The following is a 12,771-nucleotide window of genomic DNA, read 5'->3' on the forward strand; positions in this document are numbered from 1 at the left end:
AACAAGTCCAAAATAATCTTAGAGGCCCAAATGTTTCTCAGCTTGTTCCCCAAAAGATGAATATACTTAAACACATACGAATATACCCTTCCCCTCCCCCCAGACATGGTTACGAATGGGTCAAACCTGTTGCTTATCTTCAGACTCACTAAACATAGCAAAACTGAGTTTTGGGGCCAGTTCCAGATACCAGCAGTGGGCAGTTAGCTTGTTATTCCAGGTTGCAGCAGGGAGAGAAAAATGTTTTTTTGACATGTTTTTGCCATTAAAGTGCAGCTCTGCAACTCTGGAGGGCTTGTTCCTACTTTTGCTAAGTGATGTCCTGTGGCCTTGAGCCAGACCTGGCGCGTTAAGCGTAGAAGGTGCTCGGCCACACAGGTAGGTGTAGTGACTCCCCATGCATGGCGCGTCCACATGCCTTGTGGGATTCGGGATTCACCTGGCTCTTGGCATAAACTGGAAGTAGCACCAAAGAGAGGAGCGCTGCAGCCAAAGCAGCTGAGGTTGGTTTGCAGTTTGCACTGGGCTTCTCACCTGGGAAGAGCTTCAAAATGCAAATTATTGCCACCTAGCTCCCACAGCATGGCCACAGCCGCAGCACCTGTGCCTGTCCCCCCACTGAAAGAAAACTATCCTGCTTCTCTGGGTAAAGCAGCAAGGATTGCTGTCGTTAGGCTTGCCTTACACAGAAAGTTTTATGTGACGCCATTTGGGGGTGCACTGCTTTTAATTTATTTTAAACCAAGAGGTTATAGTGCTCAGCCCCACCCACACCACCAGCTCCTTAGCGGAGCTGTTAGAGGGGTATGAAGGCCTGATCTTGCTCAGGAAATAAATCTACACGAGCCGGGCAAGCCGGGTTAGGAGCACAGCAAGTCGCAAGGAGAGCTCTCCCCGCAGCCCCAAGAGAGACTAACCCACGCGAGCTGGTGGGGCGCCAGGAGCGGGGGAAGCCGGCGAGCCCGCAGCGCCCTACTTGGCCCCTTTGTGCCCGAAGTATTTATGGCAGCAGCAGGTCAGGGCGGCCACAAAGGTGACGAATTCCTTGAAGTCCACCTGGGAGTCGCCGTTTTCATCCAGGTCCTTGAAGATCCTGTCCAGGGCGTCCTGGCCCTTCCCCGCCTGCGCAAGAAAAGCAGCGGCTGCGGGAGCGGCGGCGGGACGGGAGGGGACGGGACGGGGCCCCGGTCGCGGCCGGGGCCGGGGCCGCTCCGCGTCTCGCCGCGCTGCCGGCCGCTTTCCTGCCCTCGCCGGGCACCGCGCAAAGCGCCCAGCGGGCACCGCGCGGGCGGCCCGGTCAACCCCACCGGCTGCGGAAAACGCGCTTTTAATGATGGGCAGCGGGCGGCGCTAGAGGCCCGTGGAATACGGGAAACAGCTGCTCGGTGAGTCTTGCTGAAGCTTTGAAAAACCCCAAAGCCATTACAGTAGCAAGGAATTAAATAAACTTTTGGAAATATTCCAGGGATTTAAAAGTAATGACTACCTTAACTGAAATCTGAAGGCTCTGCTTCATCACCATCTAATTAACTAAATTGCAGTGTTCTGTGATTTCATGCTTAAGAAAAAAAAAAAAATGTATCTTTAAAATCACTAAAAATTGGACCAATTGCCTAGATTTGATTGATGAATGTATCTGAAAGGTTTTGTTCCTTTTTAGTTGGCAAGTGCCTATTTTAGATCATTTAGTCACTTATATGAACTACTGTTAGCTTCTGAATGGCTTCTGAAATGTAACCTGGGAATTATTTTGTGTAAACGCTTTGTAACTTATTCCAATAATTTAGTCCAATGTATGGATTTATTTCTCCTCCTGACTGTGAACTGGGAAATTCTGATTCTGATTGAAGCTCATAATGCTCTTTCCAAGTAGTTTGCCCTTTTCAGGTATAACTATTTCTAAGACCAGAAATATAGATGAGAATTTAGAGGATCTTGTTTCTCAGAACCTTCTTGAAAAAAAAAWAWATATATATATATATAWAATATATATATATATAAATGTCTGTAAAAGCAGGTAAAATGGTAATTTTTTTCTGAAGTCAGACTTATATTCTCAGTTACTCTCTGCATGTAGTTATTGGCCTACAAGACAGGGCATTGTTCTTTTAAATTTATTTTAACTACCAACATAAAATGTTATTTTGTGTTATTTGTTCTCTAGAATATGTAGAATGGGAAAGGGAGGCAAGGGAGGCAGAGATGAGAACATAAAAGGACATTTAGCTAATTATCTCCCTGGAAAATTCCAGTATTTTCCAGCAATTTCAGGAAATAAGTAGAAGCAATAAAATCAGTTATGTGGAAATGAAAAAAGCGGTGCCCAACCAGTAAATGTATTCAGAAATGACCTTTGAAAGTTATCCCATCTGGTAGCCATCTAGTGCAGTGGCTCCCCGACTTTTTTTAGACCAAATGTCTAAAAAAAGACCAAAATTTCTAGAGTTTCTTGTGAATTTCCATGCGCCCTTATAATTAGTTGTTTTTTTAGGGGGGAAGGGGAGGTTGGTTTTTAATTGAAAGTACTATAAATACAATATGACCAGGAGCAGGACACATATCATGACACTTCTGAGTCACAATTGCTGATCTATTTTCTAAAATATTTTCAGAGACATTTTTATATAACCACACAGAGCCATCCAAATTCTTATTCTGAATATTGCATCTGTATCCAATTTGTGAGTCATAAATTCAAAAGGCATCTACTTCGTACAGTGGGCTCCAGTGCTTGCATGGAAAGATACTAAATTGTATGAACTACCTTTGCTGTAGTGCTCTAATTTAGTTAGAAAATTCAGTTATTCTGGATACATAAAGTGGTATCTGCATTTGGAACATTTGGTCCTAGACTTTTGCTATTAAGGAGAATAATTTTACAGCTAGATAAACATTACTCCTGTGTAGAAAGAACAGGACTCTCTTAAAGCATTTTCTGGATTTACAGTGAAGGAAAGCAAATAAAAAACAATTGAAAATGAAAGGCATTTTGTCTCCCAGGTAACTAAATCTTTTACTATAATATATTAAGAGGTTTCAATACCTATCTAGAGAAATTTAGGTATAAATATTGAAACTATTTAAATGTACATGATGATTATGTAGAAATCTAATATATAAAATAGTTTTTCAGATCTTTCTTTTATGATTAAAGACAATTGCTAAACAGTCTGCTCTTCTTGTTTATGTATCATTTTGGTGTGCATACTGAGCATGTAATATAAATACTTAGAGAGACTAAGTATATAAATATTTAGAGAGATTCCCCCATCTGCAGTCAAGATCTTCAATTGCTGACAACATAACCACCTTCACAGCAGTTGCAACATCATCTAAGATTATAAATCCAGGAATAAACAGTAGATGCATTCTGAAAATGAAAAATAATCTATTTCAAAGCCATTGTCCGAATAACTTGAGTGATGAATTTGGTAGACTGGGAATGGCCCTGAATATTACAATCAGTTTTACAGGGTATGCTCAAAGCCTCTTCTTATTCGAATGACGTACTTAAAAGTTCCTGCAAACCATTGTGGATTTGGGGATGGAGTTCCCTCTATAATGTACTAACTGCTGTGTCTGCGTATAGCTCTCGCTGTCATACAGAAATGACGCTGAACTGTTATCTTACCGAGAGGAAATTAGGTAGCTCTTTTTCCAGGAGGGTCTTTAGTTCTGCTTTGGTGAGGGTCTGCGTATTTCCTTGAGCCTTTGCGTACTTGTCAAAGACAGCAATGGTCATTCCCATTGCGGTTTCCAGGTGGGACATGTTGCCGCTGGAGTCTGGCCGTCTCCTTCACGTGAATAGCCTCCGGCCTCTTTTGGGGAATGGAGACTGGCCTTATTCAGAGGTGCTTTATGCAACTGTTGCATCCAATGGTCACACACGAGAGGGACAGTTATCAGCTAGCAAATATCCATATCTGAGCACCACTCTTTGTCACATTGCACTACATGCCTTTGTAATGATAGCTATTCAAAATCCAAGCTTTATCAGTTTGGTGTGGCTGGCACAGCCAGTTGCTCACCGGTAGAAACCAGCCTCTCCTTCAAGATACACAGCATGACTAACAAACGAAAGTCAAATAGGTAGCCTGACTCCAGAAGAGTATGCACTAGCCTGCTAAGGAGGAACAGGAGCATCTCATTTCTCCCTCACTAACATAACTAGGGGCTCTGAGACCTTTTCTGAGCTGAGAACAGACATGGACTCCCTCTCTGCACTGAGGGGGAACTTATCTCAGACTGGATGGGCCACAAAACAGACACTGGGAGTGGGATTCACCTGATCAAAAATAGAAATCTGCCATGCAGATGGCTGGGTTAGTGCCTTGGGCTTGCGCTGGGGACGGGGAGAAAAGCTGAGACACTTCAAGTTCAGCTCACTCCAACATGGATGTCCAAAACAGGTCTGATAAACCAACCCCTCTGCCGTGAGGATAAAGGGAGCCTAGAGCGACTTGCTCAGATGAGGATATCTGAACCGACAAATCTGCCCCTGAGCACTGGGCCAATATCAAGAGTCATCTTGATCTGTGATGAAATAACTTGTTATTGATCCCATGCAGCACTGAAGCTTGTAATAAAAGTGACTGTACTGAAAACAAAAGGTCACTCTGAAGTTCTGTGGTCCTCTGTGGCTTCTGATCAACCTTGAGGTTCACTTGAAAACAGTGGTCCCCCACATTAAAACATCAAGCAAACCGGACATTGCTCCTCAGGGAGCTCTGTTGTGTGCCTGCGTTGGYAGCTGAGCGTTATGTGGAAGGTGTTAGCTCAGGTGATGGAAGCTGATTTAGCTACAGCTACACTGAGTTTTGCACACGTTAAAATTTCTCACGAAATAGCAGGGTAACTCAGCCACCATGCAACTTCAAGTGCTTACACTAGACCTGGAGAAGCTCATTTAAGGAGAGTTGGGTCTACACTCAAGTCTGCAGAGTGGCCACACTCTGAGGGAATGATTTGGGGGAACCTAGCAAAACTAGGGTATTATGCATGAATAAGAAGCTGATGGACCCCAAGAAGACGTGTTCTCTGTAGAAGACCCTGACTATGGATTATCAAAATTAAACTGCAGTTGGGATGTCTTTGGCCATACCTCTATATGCCTGAAGGTAAGGTTCTACTTTTGTCATGTGAGAGAAAAGTTAGCAAAGACTTGTTTTTAATTGAGAAAAATCTAAAAAATTAAACTCCTTCCTCACAGACATCTATAGCTACCTGTTCACCAGTAAAAGTCTGTTCCGTGACATCTACAAAGCCTCCGAGCAAGACACACATCACAAATGCATAGCTTTTTGTAACCCCAAACCCGTGATTTTCTTTCTTACATTCCCCAGTAACTGATTTTGTGTCTCCCAGAAAATCATTTGAATATCTCAAGCTGTATGCTTTATTTAAACAGTTCATAAGAACTGTTTAGTCCCATGACTTTAACCTCATTATACCATTTCATTTGCATTAAGTGGGTAAGGATTTTTAGTAACTTAGAAGTTTTCATATTAAGTGCATGTTGAAAACAGCAGTGTATAGTCAGAAGGAACAAGAGGAGAGCAAGCAAGGGGCTCCTGTCAGAAATGGACCTCCTCTGGGGTTGACACAAACATGAAATGCCAGTAGCTGTTGCTCCAAGTGCCAGGAACGTTTCTTTGCTCTTGTCTGATCTGACACATATCCATAACATGAATATTAAACATGGCCATTAAAGAAGAATCCTTTCCTCCTTCTAGAAGAAAACTGAACAAAATAAGACAACCACTTCACGCATTCTCACAGCCTTCAGTCGTATATATTTGTGTTAGTAGCTGGGAGAGAAAACAGCAGCCTGAAAAGGCAGAGCGGGGATATCATTAGCTTCAGGCACCAGGATTTGTCGTGGTGTCCACACCTATGCCACGTAACGGCGCAGCAACGGTGTCCTCATTCTTGACCCAGTTTTCTGTGCAAATGAAGGTGACACACAAGTTTTGAGAAAGTAGTGCCAAAAGTGCTAAAACATAAAATAAACCTTAGGACTTGAATTTCTAGAAACCAAAAGGTCACCATGGCAGCACTGCATGTTTTTCTTAATGTGGCAGATTTGCATTCAGTGTGTGCATACACACATCAGTGCTGCTCAAACTTTTCAGTTCACACGTATTTTTTTTTTTGTTTTGATTTAACTAAAAAATAAAGCTCTGTGCACAAGGCACAGAGCAGACTACTATAGCTGTTCACAAAAACAAAGCAGAGTACACATAGGAGGCACATGCAGAGGGCAAGGGAGCAAGCAGTATTTTGATGCCAACCCAGCTCCCCAGTAAGATAAACTGTCTTCTGTGGGTTTGTTTAAGTTCACTTAACATTTTTTTAATTCCTATTTTAATGCACATAATATCCATTACTTGCTTCTTTCAGCTTGGATGAGTATTTACCGAGGGTTTATACAGAATTGGGTCTGGATGTTCCTAACTTGAGCCAAAAGTTTAAATTATTTATGTGACACGAATGTGGAGTCACATATGTGATTTTCAGAAACAGTTCAGATACTTAAATTCTTTGGCACTTGGCCAGATGTTCAGGCTTGCATGAGATTTGTGTGACCTTGTGCTGATTTTCTCTCAGAGAATGAATTTTATTCTACGCTCTTTGCAGCAGCTACTGTTTTGGAAAGGCCTGAATAAATACATTTATCACCTTTACTCTATAGAGCCATTTATGTCACAATCAACATTTGGATAGCCAAAATGTTAGACTTCTATTAGAGCTTATCATCACTTAAAGCTTATTCCAAAAGTTGAAGGAATTTACACGAGAATGACTTTTTGACAATTCCCACAAATCTGTTAGGAATGTAAGAAGAGGAACAAAACACAATTTACAGTTTTGAATTCCTCCATTTTCTTAAGCTGTACCTCAGCAGCAGTACTAAAAGCACTTTACTTTCATCTTAGCATGAGGATAACTTCCGAAGCATGAATAAGCAATGCATGTTCCACACAGACAAAACTATCAAAACCCCCAGTTTTTCCAGTGTCCTGGATTTTTTGTTGAATTTAGAGTATCAAAATACTCTCTTTAGTAAAGGACAAGGTTTTCCTTTGCATTGATTCTGAAAACGTCCTTTAAGTCTGGTTAACAGTTTTTAAAGGTCATATCTTTTTCACAGTTTGTGGTAAATTTATTTACATCTAGTGGTTAAGTGATACGACTTGTTTTGCAAAACACAGCTAGAAGGATTTAAATAAACAAGGCAATGATGACGTATAAACTGGAAGCGTTCTTATAAGCACGTTGTGATATTCAGTGACACACTTTATCAGTTCTGTTAATTCTTTTGACAGTTCCTCAAATATATGTATGTCTTCATTGTTTTGATATCATTTATATCTTAAAAGAGCCTTAAAATGTGTTTCATAAATCCTAGTAATAAACTCGCATACTGTTCAAATGAAGTTTAGAGATGGGTGAAATTAAGAAGACCCAGATCAACAGGATGGGTGAATTTCTGAYTTCAGAGTTGGAGTACTAACACTGTTGTCTGCCAAAGCTGTACCACGGGAAACATAATTTACCATTACATAGTGAGTCTACTTAAACATATTTATTAATGCACTGAACATAGCTATATGAGACTATAAAATCGATGAATATATTACAGCCAATATATTGATATTTACAGTATAACTACTTTTATCAAGTTTTCAGTCTTTGATTGAATGATTCCTGGATGCTGTTCTCTACTCCTTTAACATTAAGGCTTCCAAGACTACTCTTGTTTTTTGCTGTAATGGCAGAAGGAGAGGTCACCCCCTGAAGTGACTGAATGTTGGCTACCAAAGTACTTCAGTCATGTTTTTTTAAGACTTACGGTTCCTTAACCAGTCTCATACAGGTAGGCTGATCCAAATTTGCACTACATAAATGCTTCTAAAACCCTGCTCAGATAAGGGGCCATGCTGAAGTGTGCTCAGCATAATAAAAAGTTGCTCCATGACATGGTCAGACAGAAAACCAAAAAAATAAATGACACGAGCTGCAGTAGAGTACAGTTGTTTTGTAATCTTTCAAGTGGACTGAAAGCTACGGACAGTTCCTCTCTGTCAGTGTGAGAGGGGAAGAGATGCAAGAATGATGTGAGCTGATTGCAGAAGAGCTTTCAAGAGACTTTCATATGCAAGGAGGAATATTTTGGCCCTGTTTGGCTTTCTTGAACTAAATATTATTTTCCCTTTATTGTACAAAATCATTTTCTCAGGGGGAAGGAATCTCAAAGAGAAAGTCACCTCCTGTTTGTGTACACACAGGTGCAGGCACCACATCAAGAGGAAACCTTCACATTTTATCGCAGAAATATTTTTGTTGCATTTTAAAATATTAATTTATGAAGAAATGAGAAGCTGAACTGCTATTACATAACTTTATGTAAAGCGAGGTTGTTTCCATATACAGTGGAAGGAGATTTATGTTGCAGTTTGATCGAGAGGAAATTCCCAGGAACATACACTTCAGAGAGCGAGTTGTTTTTAGTTTCCAGAGATAATCCCAGGGCGTAGAGCACCTGATAAGAACCACCAGGACTTTTGCAGTAGGCAAACACTGGTATCAGTCTGTCATTGTTAACGGGGTGGCAAACGAGTACATCTGGCTCAGAAATATCGAAAGGTTGGGTAGCAAATGGGAAATGAAGCATGTTTTTGTAGCCATGAGCTTAACTTCAGGTTTTGCTTATCAGAAAAAGCAAAGACCATCAACAGAAAGGGAAATAAAAATCTACCTGCAGAGAACTGTGAAAGTCCTTGAGTTGGAGGAATGAGGAGGGGGATCCCAACCAGGACGGGACACTGATCTGAAACCAGAGGATGCTTGAGTGTGTTGAGGAAATGTGGCCATGGAAATAAACACAGGGGTTGCGTTGTTTTGGCTAAAATCTATCATCTTTTAAGTGTGTTTAAATCTACCTGGACACCACCTCCTGGGGGTTCTGAGGTATGTAACAGAGCAGCTGTTGGTGCGACAGTTATTGAATGCAGAGGGGATGCCCATATACATTTTATTCAGGCTTTTTACCAAGGGCTTAAATTCTGGTTTTGTAAGATGTAAGCACAACTTATTTTACATGCCTTCCCTTGAAATCTATTTTCAATCGATAATGCTGTAAGAAGCACAGAAATGAAACAGAACACACCACTGAAATGCACTTTATGCATCTGTGTTACTTGTAGAGTATTAATGTCTTAATGTTTGAAAAATGATAATTAAAGGTAAAAAAGTAAAAGTCAGTTAGTTAGTAAAATATTTAGTTACAAACAAGCTTATGATTTTTTTTTTGGTATTCAGGATCAATTAGTGAGTTTAGAATTTGGCCTAGATCAGGTCTATCCATATATGAGATGAACTTCCTTTTCACTCCCATCACAGAATCTCCACCACAGTTAAAACCCTCACAGGGGTCCCTTCACATTCATTTTACATTCATTTTCCATTCATGGACAAATATTTCTGTATTAAAACAAATATAGTCTTGTATAGTCTCAGTCTGTATGAGCCATCTTCTATTAAAACACATCTGGCGTCTCTGTTTAACATGCTACAAGCTCAAAAGCGCTTCAGACTCAGCAACGGCCTTGTGCGACAGGCTGGATTTATTTCAAAGCTCCACGTTGGGTTTCAAGGACTCACTTCTGCTTGCGCAGGCAGCTCTAAGCAGGCTTGCGCTCCTCAGCTGCGTCAGCCGAAGGGGGTGTTGCAAGGACAACTTGTTTCCAACCGCCTGCTGTAGCCCGTGTTCTGCTCCATCCCCTGGTCCCGGGTACCACGGTCTCCCCACGTCGCTCCCTGCTGCCACAGCCGTACCTCCCCGGGGAGGTGCCGTGCATCCGCCACTGTCCGGGGGGATTTCTCTGCCCTCCTTTTCCCTCCTTCCCTCCCAAACCTGGACATGGAAATGCCTCGCCGTGACAGAGCCCTGGGAAGGGCCCCATCCCCGTGGCCTTCCCAATCCTGATCCTCTCCCTGCCCTGACTCTCACTGGCACAAAGAGGGTGCTGAGAAGCCAACACCCCCTCAAGTCAAGTGAAAATGAAGGTCGACAGTGACGCACCCTTGAAGCTGGGACTGCTCAGCGCCAGAGGGCTTCGGAGTGATCTCGAACAATAACTGTGAGGTTAACTTCCAGCTCAATAACAGCAGAGATGAAACACGTTATCAAAATACAACATGCCAACTCTGCTTAAAAATGTTGAAGTGCTTTCAGAGCAGAAATCACCAGTGATGAACTCACTGCTCCCAGTTACACTGGGGCAAGGCTGGTAACAACAACTGACGTCAGAAGAAAACCAGCGGCGGTTACGGTCTCTCAGAAAAGGCCTCTGTCCACGTAATGTCCTCACGCGTGGCGTCCAGCCCACAGCTCGCTGTTCTCATGGCTTTGTCACCACACTGCGAGTTTGAAGGCAAGATAAGAAACCAGTTGCTATTCTATCTATTCAGAGGCTACCAGCTTATTTGTCCCTCCAGAGCTCAAATGAAACAGCAGCTACTTTTTCCATTTCCTTTCTTGCTCAGTAACAGTACCTCTTTAATTTCCACTTTGAGTTTTTAGGCCAAGGTTAGTCTGTGTTTAAAAAGAAAATACACAAGAGCATGTTGTATTTAATGTGGTACAGCTGCTGAACTGAGAAAGAAGATGGTCTTCTGCCTGAGCAAGCCCACCAGCCCAGTGGTATTTTTGAAGTGTCTGTAACACTCCTACCTGACCTTTGCCTGCGGTACTCCCTAGACATGTTTACGGTTTTTCTCTTTCCAGAATTAAAAGGCTATCAAGTAAAAAAAGGGAGCAATATGTACTACTGGCTTTCATAATTTATTTTCATAGCAGTATTCGAAGCGCTAACCATGGACCACGATGCTCTTGTCCTAAGCAACATACAGATACAGCACTCCTGGCTCAGACTGCCCATAACTCAGGTTTAAGGCAAGAGTCAGGGTGTAAACAGGCAACAGACCATGGAGCATTTCAGAGCAGATAGACACCACAGACCCAATTCCTTGTTCTTGTTTTGAAGTCTTACACTGCTTAGCTTATATGTTTAACCCTTGCATTTCTTTACTCTGCAAACCATGCTAAACACAGGTGCTCCACTTACTCCACTTCTGATGCCCCCTTACCCTTCCCATGCTCCTCTACCTATATGGGGCTGGACCCTCACCGAGACAAAATGCTGACGTAACTTTGGTACGAGCAGCTCTGGTGGTACGTGATGCTACTGCCCCCTGCCCAGCCAGGCTCGCTGGCGGGAGGTGCCGTGACAAAAGGACTCACACTTCCTCTGACGCTGCTCGTAGCCCAGGATAATGTTTGGGCAAACCCGCCTTGCTGAGGTGTTTGAGGACTGTAAAAAGAACAAACTTTGCCACTACCGAGGGGCAAAACCCCTCTTTATCCTCCTAGCCCCAGTCTGCTTGGCTGCCCGTGTCCAAGGCATGCAACCCCACCAGGCCAATCAGGCGCACAATAAAAGGATCTCGGCTCCCATTCAGGTAACACCTTCTTCAGCTATGAATATTGTGCTCAGTTTAATGTCACTTACAGACTTTGCTAAGTCCCACCAACTGGCTCTGCTCTGGAGAAAGGCCAAGGCAATAACTGTTGCCCCATCCCATCTGCCAAAGTCCACCAGCACACACTGCCAGACTGGGGCGACTTAGCCAAAGCCTTTTTATTAGAATGCAGTGGTTTAGCAAAATCTTTCCTCTCATCGTAGGTTATATTATGTAGAAAATAAGAAACATTTATACTTTATCACCTGCCTTTTCTCCTGTTCAGCTGTGGTGAAATTGATTTCTGTGCTTTTTTCAGCTGTATGTGATGTTTCCTGTTAAAGGAATATTGATACAAGTCTACACATGAAAAAAAAAATCTTTACAGCTTTCCTCGTAACTATCAAAAACATGCAAGGCAGATGGTAAAAATAAATTCTGATCCTCCATTAGACTGTACTCTTTGGTTTGTTTCTGCAGTTGTTTATAAAGGACGCGGCAATCTGCACTGGTTTGGAATCTGACAGTGGAATAGATTCAGTACAGAAGAACGCCTTTAGGTTTCATGGCCCAGTTCATCAATGCAGAATACAGAAAGAACACCACAACCTCTTTAGGCCAGTGGAAACATGGACCGTGTGGACCCCACTACACATTTCAGTTTCTGCTTGGATGGTTCACTTCAAAGCAGTATTTTTCTTTTAATTTGGATCTATTCCAGATGATCTATCTATCTTCAGATCATAGTCTTTAATACAGAAGAAAGCAAAAACATTTTAGCTTAGACAAATTATTGATTTCAACTTTTATTTCCCAAGAACTTGGCAAAAATTACAGTTCAAACAAAAGCTTTCTTGCATAGACCAAGCTTTCTGTATAGGCCTAACCTAGATCCACAGTTGCACCTGCTTAATGAAGGTGTGTTTTTAAACTGAGTGAGTTCTTTAACTATGTGCAGACATCCTTAAGTCAGTTAAGCCTCGCCTATAGCAGTTGTGTTCGTGAGAATACTGGCATAAATGAGACTGATTCAATTTTGTAGTAGTTGTGTGTTAGCAATACAGAGACACCACTTTAGATAAAATCAGTTTTCAAACAAATTTTAGTTAACTCAGTTGACGTCACTGCTGTTCTGAAAACACTGTATCAGGCACAAGGATATTAGTCATACTATCGCACACAAACACAACTATTTTGTCAATATAGTGGTTGAGGCTACTTATCATCCCACCCCCTACCAAGGATCCC

General features: G+C 42.1%; 1 protein-coding gene across 1 annotated transcript; it reads right to left on the minus strand.

The window, feature by feature from the left end:
- Positions 1-972: 972 nt before the first annotated feature.
- On the minus strand, positions 973-3,769 carry S100P (S100 calcium binding protein P). The gene is made up of 2 exons (XM_026054846.1): positions 3,632-3,769; positions 973-1,122 (listed from the first exon to the last, which is right to left on the minus strand). The coding sequence occupies exons 1-2, from the start codon at positions 3,767-3,769 to the stop codon at positions 973-975; spliced, it is 288 nt and encodes a 95-aa protein (XP_025910631.1).
- Positions 3,770-12,771: the final 9,002 nt, after the last annotated feature.

The sequence above is a fragment of the Apteryx rowi genome, unplaced genomic scaffold (genome assembly GCF_003343035.1).
Source record: "Apteryx rowi isolate R43461 unplaced genomic scaffold, aptRow1 scaffold_97, whole genome shotgun sequence".
Lineage (NCBI taxonomy): Eukaryota > Metazoa > Chordata > Aves > Apterygiformes > Apterygidae > Apteryx > Apteryx rowi.